Below are 14,019 nucleotides of genomic sequence, written 5' to 3' on the forward strand. Positions count from 1 at the left end.
AGAAAAGTTTTGAGTGCAGTTGAAACGGATTCGAAACGCAAGTAATCAAAGTCAAAACCCGGTCAAAGGCCATGCCTTCTGAACCGAAGTTATTAAGGTGTAAAAAGAAAGGATGTCCAGAAATGCATCTAGTTTGTTTGTTTGTTTTTCAAGGTAGCAATAATCAAAGGAAGACTTGCTCGTTAGTCTCGTTTGATATGCTGAAATCTGGCACGTGCGAGGATAAGGCTAGATGAGGCCACCGTGGCAACCAGGTACCCAGCCATGGCTCCATAACTCACACAAATAGGCCATTCCTACATCACGACATATAAATATTTCAAACCTCAATAAAAGCATAATAACAACACCACAAATAAATGGAGCAACTCCAACTAAACCATTCGACAAGTTGAGAGTAAACATCTAAGAAACCTTAAAATATACTAATCGGCAAGGATAATCCAAACAATAAACCACATAAACAGTGTCACAACATTTTAATGCTCCATATTGCAGACCAAGATTTCAAAGTTAATTAATACAATAAATTGAAGAAGCAAGTTCAATCAGAACTGATCACTTTTTACTCATCAAAAATAGAACTGATCACTTTCATATCTGCTGTGAGTCGGACACAATGATCTAAAGAGTGCTGATCGCCAACACTAATCAACTATCAACCTGTAAATGCTTGACGTGCAAAACTAGGAATAAAAAAGGATGGATGTAGTACCTGCCATGGTCTTTCCCAATCAAGCGGCATTGGCCAAGCCCCAAGCCAAGCTCCAATGACAGCTCCATGTGCCGGTAGGCAAATTATAAAACCTAAAGATTCAATTGGCCTACAAGAGAATATTTTAGATATTGCATCAGCACATAAATAACTGAAATTGACCCAATGGATAACTAACAGAATAGTAGTTTCCATCGAAAAATATCCATCCCAGTTGGTGATAAAGCAAAAACATAAGCTGTTGGCCAACTTAAACAGCTAAAAAACTAGTGATTGGAAACTAACTTTGTGTTTACAAATATGCGTTGCCAATCCTTCCACGATGAACCAAATGCCGTAACTGCAGGCACAATCTGCCAAAAGCCAAAATGTATTGAATATGTAAGAGGCAAAGCATGATTAAAATGAAATATTTAAGCCCTACGAGAACTGGAAGACCAGGAGCGGAAAAAAGCAAAAGAGCAATTCGTAGCATGTAAATAGTCTTATATTACTAAAATCGTTTATTGTTTACATTGAAGAAAAGGATAATAATCAGATACATCAAATAGTAGAACAAAGATATTTAGTTTTAACAAAAGGTCAAGAAATTCCAATCCAAATACTCTGAAATGTTACAACATTGAAACTGTAAAGCAGGGAAGCATATTTCATACTCACAGTGAATAATGACATCATCAGAGACCAGCTAATGGTCTTTAAAAAGTATCTGCGTCCAACAAGAGTCACAAAATCAACACTTTCTTGCAATACAAACAAGTATTGGATAATAAACAATTAAGAATGATCAACCATAGCTTATCAAATTCGAGATAGGGTTTGATAGAGGGGGCATTTAGATATATTCAAATCTTCATAATTCTGAAAACGTGACTCAGTTGAGGTTGCATGGTCACAACATAGCTTTGAAGTTTGGAATATCCCATCTGAATATCCAAAGCCACTGGTTTTCATTGCATTTTCATTAAAAGTCTAGAAGAAGAGAAAAAAACTCCAAAAACAGAAGGGTGAAATTACCGGATAGTGATGATGATGAAAAAGAAAGTCTTGTTTCAGAAAGGAACAGAAAAGGGTGTGAAATCATTTCCATCCAATCTCAAATGTGACTTCAATTTTCAAATTTTCTATTTTATAAGTAAATTCTATTTTCAGAGTTTTACTGATAAAAAAACAAAGTCTATTCAACCCTTAATCACATACTGAGTGCCAACAGGTGTGCCCAATGCAATAGCTCCCAAAGCATTAACCAGAGCCCCTGCAAAGCAGAAACAACTCTCATCGCATTAACTAGAGCCCCTACAAAGCAGAAATACAAGATATACCATTTCCTTCTCTCTTTTTTCCCTTGCAATGTCATCACGAATGGTGCCACATCTAGGCAAGTTTAACATGAGTTTAAAATTTAAATGTCGGATAAGCATGCACCGAAGAGGATAAAATATTAAAGATAATGCACAACCTCTTAAACTGAATGAAGGCCATGAAATGACTCAAGAGCATGACAAAGTAAGGATAACGACATAAGCTATAGGCTGGGATACATTACCTGGATATCAAGGCTACTTGCAAACTTTGATTTCGATAGCCTAGGCTTTATATGAAGTAATGGATATTTACTTAGTACTTTAATCACACATGACAAGCAAACCTATGGATCGCTTATACTATGCAATTTACGAGTCAGTATTAATGAAGAGAAACGAAGAAAAAATTACATATCTATCAAAACTTATATTTCAAGACTAAGACATAGCAAGGAAAAAAAAAAGACTAACCGACAGGAAGTCCTAGGAGCCCCCGTCCCGCGGCTTTCAAGTACTGAAAAAGAAAATTCATAAGTGAAATATTTAAAAAACAAAAAAAAGCACCACAATATAAATACAAGATATCATAAAGCCAAAAAAATGTTGGTCGCTGAGAAAATAAAGAGGAAAAAATCGTTTCAAGATATGAATGAATTCACTGAACTGAACCTAGCACATCCATTTGGTCCAACTGATCAGGTTTTTCAATTCCTGGAAATCAAAATTATATAAATAACATAACACAAAAAAATAAAAAATAAAATAATAGTTCCCCCACTTTCTCGGCAAACAAACAGATGAGACAAAAAACGAAAAGGGAGAACAAGCAAATGTGGGTTTTACCGTGCATTTATCACGATTCTTCCGGTAACGACTGTAGAGAAGAATCACAATTGGGCACTCAATAACCTGAAATTAATTAAATTAAAAAAAAATAGACAAAATAAAAAAATTGGAAAAAAAAAAAAAACATAATCAGATAGAGGTTTTACAGAGACGAGAAGGAGAGTGGGAGAGGGGTGAGAGACGAGGTTGATGGAGAAGAAAGTGTGGGCCAGCAGAAGGGCTAGACCCAGGCCCAGTCCAGAGATCAGGTGTACGAAAAGTGCCTCAAGAACTGAGATGGAAGTGGAGGAGACACCGACTTCATCCTTTAGTTCTGGTTCTGCTGAGGATTTCACAAACGACGACGTTGCATTCGCCTTCATGTTTTTTCTGTACGAGCACCGTCAAGATAAATACTTGGAAAGATATAGAGGCGAATTAGGCAGGCAAGTGCAAAGTTAGCTAAAAGATATCCATTCTCAATTGAGACCAAGAAACAATTGTAAATATAGCTGCAACGTTCCACCTCTCAGAATTGAACCTGGAAAATTTAAAGCCTTGAGCTTATTATTATCACTGGCACCTATGACCTTTGCGATCTATTCTGCGTAGGGTAGCTAACTTCGAAGCGTTCTGTTGAGCGAGAGTCATTGATTTGAATCAAATCCACACGGGACGGGCTCTTTCGGAGACGTAAACAAAGTGGGTTTGGCTCGTCCTCCAGGAGTGAGGGGTTTGTACAGAGGTGGGATGAATAGGCGCCAGGTTCTGAATCAGTGAATCCCACCGTTTGACGAAAGAGAAATGATACAGTGTAATGCGTACGCGGCGAAAAAAATGAAATTATATTTTGCGTAAGTTTGATGTAATTATTTTTAAAAAAATATTAAATTTATAGAAAAATTAATTTTTTAATAATAAATTTTATATTTTTTTTAAATGTTTGCACAATCTTTATATATTTTATAATTATACTTAATATTATTTATAAAAAAAATTAATTTTTAAATAATAAATTGATTTTATTTTAAAACTATTCCGCGTCATATAAATTTTACATCTTACATAATTAGCCGAAAACATTTAAAAAAATAAAAATTTTTATATAACTTTTTTATATATTTTAATAATATAATTAATTATGTATTAAAAAAATTAATTCAATTAATTATATTAATAAAATATATAAAAAAAATACGTAAAAATGATTTTACCGTAACATTAACAAAATGAACGATTCCGACCTTGTGTTTTCAAAAACTATTTTTTCTTACCTCTTCTCATTAGAATACGGAATATGAATTACTGGGCCTCAGTATCCCAATGATATATAAATAAAGACATTATTCATAGCATCACTTGAAGCCCAAGCTATTGGGCAAGCCTGGAAACCGAGCCCTTAGCTCTACGTTAAAGGGCCTTCAATTCATTTCTACAGTCCCTTCATGAGTTGGGCTCATGAACCATCTAGGATGACTTGTCAAAAATCCGCATCTTTTTAAGTGAAATTAATACCATCAATTTAGTATATAACATGACATATTATCTATTCTAAAATTAGTATAAGATATATTTAAATGATAACATTTCATTTTTAAAATTCTACGTAGAATTATAAATATAATTCTTCATGTGCAATAAATATATATTATTTATTTAAAGTGAAAAGGAGAGGATCGTATTTTCATAAAGTTGTATATATATATCATGATCTATATATAGTACTTTATAATTAATCATATCAATGATCAGTCGTGTGAATAGTTAGAGAGAGAATGTGAAAATACTAGTAATGCTTGTTGCTTCGATGATGTCTCAATAACTTTATATTATATATATTTAGACATGACATGAGTCGTCGTCGTCGTCGTCTAAATGTGATGTTTTCTTGCAGCTTCAGGTAAACGACATGACATGCACTGATGCTATCTAGTCCCGTGACAAGCTCCGATCGGTACGTACATTGATAACGTGATGGTTGTTTTGCCGGCACAGATATGTACAGAACACTCGTGTATACACACGAGATTACAAAAATTAAAGAACCCTAATATCAATTATTTTATTCTTCCCTCAAATAAGCATGTCATGTACAATATATGAAGGAAACCTAAAATATGATATGCAAGTAATCTACATTTCACGTGCGGCAACTCCCATCATAGGAGACTTTAATATGGGACACGTACAAAAATGCATGCTTCTCTCTGGTACAATATTGACAGTTATTCCTGAAAGCTCACTAAACCAATGAAATTTGTTCTCATAACAAGTTGTCATTCTTACCCTAAAAACACAGCAACCCACTAATTCCCTCTCTCTCACACAATACGTGCACGTGAATCCCCAATTATTTTCTCATGCACCAGTGGGTCCTAAAGCCAGCCCTTCCCCTTTTGTTCTCCAGCCAAACTCCAACACTCAAGAATCAGTCCACCCACTACTTCTTCCCCCATTTCTTCTTTCTCTAGCTGCCCCTCTTATTTTGTTCTTGCTCCTTTCTTTTTTCTCTGCAAACATATTTGCTATCTTTCTGCACTACTCTCCGTGCGTGATGATGGTACTGGATTCAAAGCCTCTTTTTCCATTGATGTTTTCTCTTATTCTTCTTTACCTCAGCATTTCAAATGGCCGGGTTCATTGTTATGGAGAGAAGAAGGCCTTCAGCCTGCAAAGACTTCAATGGAATCAGCCAAGTGGCCATGCACTAAGTTGCCTCTCCGGGAAATCAAGTGAGTTTTAGGTTTTTGCAAATCAGAGAATTAGAAGTAAAAGTACTCATCAACTGCATGATTATAGTCTAGTGCCAGCCAATGGCCATATCTTTCAGAACTTTATTCGGTCTATTTATCTCCATTTTGGGATCAGCTGTACGTTATCATCGATTGCTTTCTCTTTACTTGACTGCTTTAATGCTTTAGGAATGATGCTTAAATACACTGGTCGGCATTTGCATGTCTTCGATCGGAAAGAAATTATTGACTCGCTATAACTGTCCTTGGACATGTTTTACGGAAGCTTTTTTTAGCAAGTAAAGCAAACTGTCCTTTAAAGTTTCACTGTCAGTGCCTGAACGAAACAGCACTTCGATCCTTTACATTCTCAAGTTTAATTAAATTCAACGGTAGAGATGAATGTTCAAATTTTCCTAGATCACTTTTCTTTTTCTTCCCCGTGCTTTTGAGTAACTTTATATAAAGTTTTAATTAAGATTCGCAAGTTTACTGAATTTTCTTTTTTAAAAAATAAGATTTATTGTTAAAAAATAATTTTTATGTAAATTCTTGATTTATATATCCAATTTTTTTAAATAGATTACATGAAACTTAAGCATCATAAAATTATAATATATATATATATATATATATATATATTTTATCTCTTCCTTCTTTATCTGCATAAACCTAAAGTCAAATTTAGAATCACGGGTCCTTTTTTTTTTTTTTCCTATCTCGTATAGCTACGTCGCAAACGAATACCACCATTAGAAATTATTATTTTTTGTTCTACTTCAGTTTTTCACTTAATATTTCAATTGCTTTCTGAAATTACAAGAAGGCTCATATTTCAAATTACATGACTAGAAGCTTGTCATTGCTTTTGTTTGGGGTGAACTCATGTCATTACCCCACCTGATCTCTCTTTTCAAGGTATAGATTGGTGTTGATTAATCGGGTGAATGGATCGATCGAGCACCATGCACCATATAATGTGATGTGGTGGGTCACTGACAGGCACTGAACCGACTTTGTGACTCGATATATATTCATCATATATTGGAACTGATCATCTTTTTGTTCTTATATATGGCTTTCATTATTGGAAGCTGACAGAAAGCGATTTTAGAGAGTATTTGACCGACTTACTTTATGAGCTCATGCATATTTCTCAAAGGGTGGACTTTGAAGAATGGGCGAAGTAATTTTTACGTATTTTTTATATGATATGATTCACCGTACGTATAATTTTATTTTAACATAAAATATTTATTTTAGTTAATCAAAGCCTACATAACCCATTATTATTTCGTAATAAAAGTTGCAATTATTATATATATCTTGTGTTTTTCTCTCTTCCGAGAAATAGGGAGGGAGAATGGTGCAACCATATTGGAAATGAAACACCGAGACTACTGCTCAGGAAAGATCGTCGACTGGAGTAAGAAGCTGCAGAAACGCCTAATATTGGACAATTTTCACGTCCAGTTACTGCAGTCCCGGAAAGGAAACATGGCGTTCGGCGCCGAAGTTGCGATGAAAGCTCGAATGCCATTAACTTCTGGTATAAACCTTCACACTTTAAACTACATCGTAACGATCGAATTGGGAGGCCGAAACATGACAGTGATTGTAGACACTGGAAGCGATTTGACGTGGGTTCAATGCCAGCCATGCAAATCATGTTATAATCAGAAAGAATCTCTCTTCAACCCTTCTGCATCCCATTCGTACCAATCAGTTTTGTGCAATACATCAGCTTGTCGTTCTCTTCACTACGGGTCTTGGAATTCCCCCTTATGTGGGACCAAGCAACCGATCTGCAACTATGTCGTTAACTATGGAGATGGGTCCTACACCAGGGGCGAGCTAGCGCGGGAGCACCTTAGCCTTGGAAAAACGCCGGTGAAAGATTTTTTGTTCGGCTGTGGTAGAGATAACAAAGGTCTTTTTGGGGGAGCTTCAGGCATCATGGGTCTGGGAAGGAGTACTCTTTCAGTGATCTCTCAAAGTTCTGCCTTATTTGGGGGAGTTTTCTCCTACTGTCTCCCTTCCACTGAAGCCGGGGCTTCTGGTTCTTTGGTTATGGGTGGAGATTCTTCATTGTTCAAGAATTTCACTCCCTTCTCTTACACCAAAATGGTTCCGAATCCGCAGCTGTCCAACTTTTATTTTCTCAACCTTACTGGCATAAGTGTTGGTGGGGTGGCTGTACAAGCTCCAAGTTTTGCTAAGGGTGGAGTTTTGATCGATTCTGGGACTATTATTACAAGGCTTGCTCCGTCAGTTTACAAGGCTGTGAAAGCAGAGTTTCTGAAACAATTTTCTGGGTTTCCTCCGGCACCTGGATTTTCTATTTTGGATACTTGCTTTAACCTCGGTGGATATGAGGAAGTGGATATTCCTACACTAGAATTGCACTTTGAGGGTAATGCTAAGCTGAATGTGGATGTCACTGGCATGTTTTATCTCGTAAAAACTGATGCGTCTCAGGTTTGTTTGGCTCTTGCAAGTCTCTCCAATGAAGATGAGATCGGTATTGTTGGGAATTATCAGCAGAAGAACCAAAGGATTATATACGATACTAAACAGTCTAAGCTGGGATTTGCAGGAGAAACATGCCGTTTCAGATGAACAGAAAATATGATAAAGGTGACTTGATGTCAAAACATTTCTTCTAATCAGAGAAGAGCTATCTTAGCATCATATATAACATATATAAGTAGTTATGCTATTCGATGGAGAAAGGTGTGAACATCTAAATTCGTGGTTTTCAGACTCTTGCGTGTAATAATGTTACGTCCAAGTGTGGAGAACTAGAAGAGTTTGAAGGGTATATTCACTACTGTAAAATTTCTTTCAATATAAGCTTTTGTTGAAGGTGTGTGAAAAGTAGAATATAGCAACCTATGCACAGCTACTCTTCGGGCCTAGAGTTTCTCGAAACATCACAAAATTTTAATCTTTCCCTGAATTTGAACAACAGAGGTTACAGAGTTTCAGCAGAAAACTCTTCCTGCAGGTATTTCAAAGTATCTTGAACAGGATCATTTTTGTTTTTCTTCTGAATAAACTGAAACAAGCTTTTTTGTCTTCAAAAAGTTCAAGAGGTTACATCGATGTGGTGCTACACTATATTGGAGGATCAACGATTTTGTAGAACAAGATGTTCTATAAGAATTTCGAAAACTCACAGAATATAAACATAAACGTCCTCGCCCATTGGAGTACTTTCCAATGATGGTACCTCCCAAAAAAATTGACTTCAAAAGACAGTCAAGCCCAACCCCTGGGGCCCGAGGCACCCTTCAAGGTCTGGAGCAGTGCGGAATCCTGATCGAATTACATCTATGTCATCCAAGTCAGACAGTATGATGAAAATAAATCAGTCCATACGATTAAAATATCAGAGAATGGCCCCCTCTTCAACAACTTTTTCTAGAGAAATGAGTCAGTATTTTCAAGGAACTGTCAGCAGGAATCTCCGATCACATTGCTTGGCAAACCTTTTGCAGGTTGTGGGTAATAAGCAGTATTTCCAATGCAGTTAGCATAATTTCCTATAAAATGCTTGGTTTCTTTCAAGCTGCATTTTATTACATCCCTAATTCTGGTCTAGTGCTATTGATAAGGGAGACCATTTCAGCGGTCTCAGGTTCAAAGACACTGGCACCTTTTTTGGTCCTCATCATCTCAGTTGAAAGAATAGACAAGTTGGGATCACTTTTGGGTATTAAAAATAGGAACCCAACTGGAACTATTCGCAACAAGCTCCGAATCAATATAGCCACCCAAAGGTTGTCAAACTGTGTCCGTGTAACCTTCAAAATGTGGAGTAAAAGGCCCCCTGCTGAAGACGATGAAAGCAACCCGACATGATCAATTGACATAAGCAAAGCAAAGAAAGTGCCTTCTATACCAGCAGGACAAAGCTTGGAACTAAGTACAAGTAGAGGCATCCATTTAATACGCCCAATCATAAGGGAAATGGCTGCATCAATTACCGCAAAGAAGTAATCTGGTACGCCAATTTTCAAATTTATGCGTAAAACCAACACCAAATCTAATAATCCAGATGCACCATATAGCAGTTGAATCCAGAAAAGTATGCCACGAAAAGGTTTGTTTCTCAAAAGGTTTTGGTAGATAAGAACCCCAAAGAGTGAGCCGACTGCACCAATAGCGGATATGGATCCAACAACCTCCTGCATGAAGCATATGAATAATTAGTTTCCATTTGTTAGATTATCATAAATCAATAAACAACTAGTGTTTAACATTACAAAAAAAAAAATCTACAAATTTGAAGTTTTTTTTTTCCCCCAGAAAATGTCGATTTAGAAACTATATACTGAAAAGCCAGCAGTACAACAAGAAGTGCAGATACATATAGCAATAAAAATAACTGAGATAGAACATACTGCTCTGAATGGAACACAAGTAAGACCTATGCGCTAATATTCTCCATAATAGATACAGAAGATGCAAATCGAAACTGCATGCAATGTCATGATCATATATGGAATAAAATTTATGTGGCAGGAAGATGGATAGTTTTGAACTTTTTAGACAATTTATCTAAATGCTTAAAGAATAGCTGAAGAATCATGGAACCTGTGAGAAAGATGGGCCTCCTTTCGATTCTGTATACCAATAAAACATTCCTTCATGGATATTCAGGGCCAAGGCAAGTGATAAGTACATGTATAAACATGGCCTCCACACCTCCCGAAATTTCAATGTTGTCCACATAGTCTTACCGGCATCCACTAACTTCTCGCTTACCTAAATTAAAAGGTTGATGTGAGCTTAAGAGAAAGCATGACAGGGGATACCTAAAAAAGTAAGGTAACCTTACCCTCCTGATCCCAGAGTTATGAACACGCGATTCCCTCAGCAGCATTCCAACCAGAACAACCAGTCCAGATGGAATGCTCAATAACCCAAAAACACCCTGTCAAGAAGAGAAGCCAATTTTACCCAAGAAAGTATTCTGAAATACAATAGAAAATGTTTTTTATCAAATCTCTAAAGAAAACTACTCGTAGGGTACTGGTTAATCAAATTGACCATATAGAATTTACGTCCTAAAAGAATTCTTATTATACATGCTACTTTCTAAGATGCATATGTGAAAATACTTGTATTGTGCCGTATATTATTAAGCATTTGGACTGTAAATTTTTAAGCCTGGAAATTATCTAGATATCTCCTTTGTCAAATATCTTATTAATAAGGATAGAATAGCAAATTTTTAAGCCTGGAAATTATCTAGATATCTCCTTTGTCAAATATCTTATTAATAAGGATAGAATAACAAAAGCTTATTGCATTGCTTAGCTGAAAAGAAGAAGAAGAAATAATCCAACTCCAAGTGTGGACAAGGATCTGAGACAGTCGCATGTTAAAAGGTGCCAAAAAAAAGAAATGGTCAAAGTAATTAAGCAAAAGAAGTCGGGCAGAAGCTTACCTTAGGTCCAACCAGGTGAACAAAAAAGCCACTGAGTGAAAATCCTATCAGTGCTCCAATGGAAGAGCTTAGTCCACACAAGCTTTGCATATCACCAGCCAGGGAGGGATGACTTATACTATTCTGTGTCACGCAAGCATCAATGGTAACATCTGCTATAGCTATTCCAGCACTGCCTGCTATTAGAGAGAACATCGCAAATGCAAGATGCAATTTCTTGTGTAGTGATAGCACTAGCATGGAGCTGATGCCAATAAAACCTGAAATTAATTGTGGGAGAAACAATCCAGTAAACAGAAGCATCCAGCCTAGCACAACCATGGAGAATAAAGAACCAGACTTAATAAAGGGAAAAACTCCTAAGTAATCAAATGCATCCAAACCCTCCCTCCCTCCCTCCATCTATATGGTTTTTCTTTTTTGGCTTTAGTCAGATCTAAACCTCAGCTTTAGCTCCCCCCCTTCCCCACTTTCTTTCGACATGAACTCAAGGGTAATGCATACCGCTTAGCCTTTTACATATTCAAGTCATATCACGCATAGAAATTGCCAGTAATCATAATACTAATGAAAATTCAACTTTTTGTAGAAAAAACAACGAAAAAGGCAGGCATTACACTCAGAATCGTTTCTTCAAAGCTAATGTGACTTAAGATGGCAAGCAAATAAATAAAAATATCCAAGTGGAATGAAGGTGAAAGCACACAATATGATTACTTGATGTGGAAACTAAGAGCAAAATGCTATGGACATTATCAAGGATCATACTTTCTGAATCTCTCTATTTCCTTCAAACTTGATGCAGCAAATTTGTTTTCACGAGTCACTCGAATACTTTCTTTTATTTGATATTTAGCTGGGTGGCTTCAAAATACTTGCACTAGAAACCATTCCACTGGAACACAGGATTGATTCTTACACCTAATTTTGTATTCCAAAATATGCACATCCATTTTGACATCCCTGGATTTATGCAGAAGAATTTGACTGTTGTCAGTGGACAAAAGGCTATGAATTTTCTGGCAAATCATAAAGAATTCCAGTAGCTACATCTAGAAAAATAAATACATTTTATCCTATTATCATATACAGCAGATTTGGCAGCGAACACAATGGTTTTCGCCTCTTCAATAAAAAATGTTTTCCAAGTAAATTAGCTTCATCACACTATATCTTTATTCCTCATATTGCATCTCCTCTTTCCCATTGTATAGGACAAACTTCATACCAAATTCCCCAAAGAAGGAAAATAGATAAAAGCAAACAAGGTCTCATTTCTAACAATTGGAGCTACCACATTCCTGACCCTGATTGGGCCTCAATGTAAATCAGCATGGATAGAAAAGAAAAAGAATGAAAGAAAGAGAAAAATCCAAACTACACCAACAAGTAGTTTATTGGAAGCTACCGGCAGCTATGTAAGGAATTATAGGATAATGTTTCTTTTAAAGCCTTCTAAGTTCTCATCAATGGAGACACGTTAGATGGCATAACAGAGGATGAACCAAAGAAGCCAACAGAAAGCTAACAAAAGATACACTGATATTCATATATTGTCCTATTAGGAAACACAGATATTTCAACAATTTGAAAAATGAAGATATAGAGTATTAAAAATGTGCTCAGCGGAAAAAGAAACCAGTATCATTTGAGGGTATTGAAATGTGCTTCTTCTTTCTTCTTGTTTAATGCACGAGTAATGAAGACCTAGATATTAATTACCAAAACGCAGACAAATATGTAGGATTAGTTCATTCTCAGCATTCTTAAACAGATAAAGGAAACTAGATAAGTTTATTCCTTCCTCCTATAAAATACAAAGCAACAAGAATGAGACATTAAAAAAAAAAAAAAAAAGTTTTCCCTATGACATTTGTAACATGGCTAAGTAAAATACTAAAAACGAAAAAAAAAATAAATAAACTATCAAAACGCATGGAGGATAAGTAAAAAATGAAAAGCACGATGGAATCACATCTTGATTATGTAGTTCGAAAATTTTGCAATTTTGGTATTCTATTAATAACTATCCGGTACACCTTATAAACAATGCAACATGAGTGACATGAAACTTACAATATAATACAACAAAACACTAATAACGGCCGTTTAAATACTTAAAAAAACAAAAACAAAAAGAAGAATTAGCCATTACCAGACCTGCCATATAAGCTACATAGTATCAAGAAGACCAAAACTAAGCACAACACTGTATGTGAAGAAAACCATACATGGGCAAGGAACATATACCTGCGGAAACAAAATACGGCCGTCTCCGGTACCCTAGAATTGGAACGGTATCAGTTAAGAGACCCCAGAGAGGCTTAATAACCCAAGGAATTTGAATCATCCCAAAATACACCTGAGCTTCGGATGGTTGCATTTTCTGCTCATCCTTCATGTAATACTGCGTACTAACTCTACTCAGTCCCACACCCAGACCCTGACTGATTCCATACACAATGACCACGCCCAACACAAAGCTCCAATGCAACTCTTCACAAAGCATTTTTAACCAATCTATAGGACTGGTTAGCAATCCCCAGAACCCCATTTTTTTGGGGTTTTTCTCCTGTCTCTGGGCAACAGCGTGAACATTTTCCTTTGGGTCTTCCATTAGCAAAATTTCCCGAGAAAAATTTCTCGAGCAAAATTTGGAAACACGAAAGTGAATAGTTATCTTAGCGTTTTATGATCTGGAATGGGTCAAATTCCAAAGTTAGGTGCCTGTCTTAGCTTGCGTCAGCATATTTTATTATTTCTTCGTTTCTTTTCTGTGCGAGAGAGAGCATATTTCTTTTATTGGTATGGTTACACAATCTCTGAACACTCTAATATTTTATTTTTTTTAATTTTTTTATATTTTTTTAATATATTTTTTTTTGAATTTATTTTTTTGAATTTAATTTAATTATTTTATTTATTATTTATATATTAAATATTTGATAAAAGATAAAATAATAAAAATTAAAAAAAAATAGAATATTG

The 14,019-nt window shown here is 35.8% G+C and overlaps 3 protein-coding genes across 7 annotated transcripts; 1 reads left to right on the forward strand and 2 right to left on the reverse strand.

Moving 5' to 3' along the window:
* Positions 1–42: 42 nt before the first annotated feature.
* Positions 43–3,679, reverse strand: LOC122301200 (uncharacterized protein C1450.15-like). 5 transcript variants are annotated; one of them, XM_043112386.1, is made up of 9 exons: positions 3,386–3,679; positions 3,129–3,234; positions 2,863–2,928; positions 2,491–2,533; positions 1,916–1,970; positions 1,376–1,424; positions 1,001–1,068; positions 716–824; positions 43–296 (listed from the first exon to the last, which is right to left on the reverse strand). In XM_043112386.1, the coding sequence occupies exons 2-9, from the start codon at positions 3,225–3,227 to the stop codon at positions 183–185; spliced, it is 603 nt and encodes a 200-aa protein (XP_042968320.1). In that variant the 5' UTR covers positions 3,228–3,234; positions 3,386–3,679; the 3' UTR covers positions 43–182. The 5 variants fall into 5 exon arrangements, with proteins under 5 accessions (XP_042968320.1, XP_042968319.1, XP_042968318.1 ...); XM_043112385.1 differs by having other exon boundaries at positions 3,371–3,679; XM_043112384.1 differs by having other exon boundaries at positions 3,012–3,234; positions 3,386–3,678.
* A 1,514-nt stretch (positions 3,680–5,193) lies between these two features.
* On the forward strand, positions 5,194–8,453 carry LOC122301195 (aspartyl protease family protein At5g10770-like). The gene is made up of 2 exons (XM_043112377.1): positions 5,194–5,576; positions 6,931–8,453. Exons 1-2 carry the CDS (start codon positions 5,399–5,401, stop codon positions 8,193–8,195), a joined length of 1,443 nt encoding a protein of 480 aa, XP_042968311.1. The 5' UTR covers positions 5,194–5,398; the 3' UTR covers positions 8,196–8,453.
* A 308-nt stretch (positions 8,454–8,761) lies between these two features.
* Positions 8,762–13,774, reverse strand: LOC122301194 (probable folate-biopterin transporter 3). Its single transcript, XM_043112376.1, has 5 exons — positions 13,282–13,774; positions 11,032–11,291; positions 10,420–10,515; positions 10,176–10,346; positions 8,762–9,766 (listed from the first exon to the last, which is right to left on the reverse strand). The coding sequence occupies exons 1-5, from the start codon at positions 13,646–13,648 to the stop codon at positions 9,158–9,160; spliced, it is 1,503 nt and encodes a 500-aa protein (XP_042968310.1). The 5' UTR covers positions 13,649–13,774; the 3' UTR covers positions 8,762–9,157.
* Positions 13,775–14,019: the final 245 nt, after the last annotated feature.

Source organism: Carya illinoinensis, chromosome 2, assembly GCF_018687715.1.
Source record: "Carya illinoinensis cultivar Pawnee chromosome 2, C.illinoinensisPawnee_v1, whole genome shotgun sequence".
In the NCBI taxonomy this organism is placed as follows: Eukaryota; Viridiplantae; Streptophyta; class Magnoliopsida; order Fagales; family Juglandaceae; genus Carya; species Carya illinoinensis.

What these genes read in the sequence shown, in the direction of transcription:
- LOC122301200 (XM_043112384.1), bottom strand. Translation starts at nt 3,227, where the DNA reads ATGAAGGCGAATGCAACGTCGTCGTTTGTGAAATCCTCAGCAGAACCA. An exon ending in AGAATCGTGATAAATGCACG is followed by an intron (nt 2,534 to 2,862) that starts GTAAAACCCACA and finishes TTTCTTTTTCAG; the next exon opens with TACTTGAAAGCCGCGGGACG. An exon ending in TGATGATGTCATTATTCACT is followed by an intron (nt 1,069 to 1,375) that starts GTGAGTATGAAA and finishes GGCTTTTGGCAG; the next exon opens with ATTGTGCCTGCAGTTACGGC.
- LOC122301195 (XM_043112377.1), top strand. Translation starts at nt 5,399, where the DNA reads ATGATGGTACTGGATTCAAAGCCTCTTTTTCCATTGATGTTTTCTCTT. An exon ending in TTGCCTCTCCGGGAAATCAA is followed by an intron (nt 5,577 to 6,930) that starts GTGAGTTTTAGG and finishes TCCGAGAAATAG; the next exon opens with GGAGGGAGAATGGTGCAACC.
- LOC122301194 (XM_043112376.1), bottom strand. Translation starts at nt 13,648, where the DNA reads ATGGAAGACCCAAAGGAAAATGTTCACGCTGTTGCCCAGAGACAGGAG. An exon ending in TTCACCTGGTTGGACCTAAG is followed by an intron (nt 10,516 to 11,031) that starts GTAAGCTTCTGC and finishes TCTTCTTGACAG; the next exon opens with GGTGTTTTTGGGTTATTGAG. An exon ending in GAGGCCCATCTTTCTCACAG is followed by an intron (nt 9,767 to 10,175) that starts GTTCCATGATTC and finishes TGCTTCATGCAG; the next exon opens with GAGGTTGTTGGATCCATATC.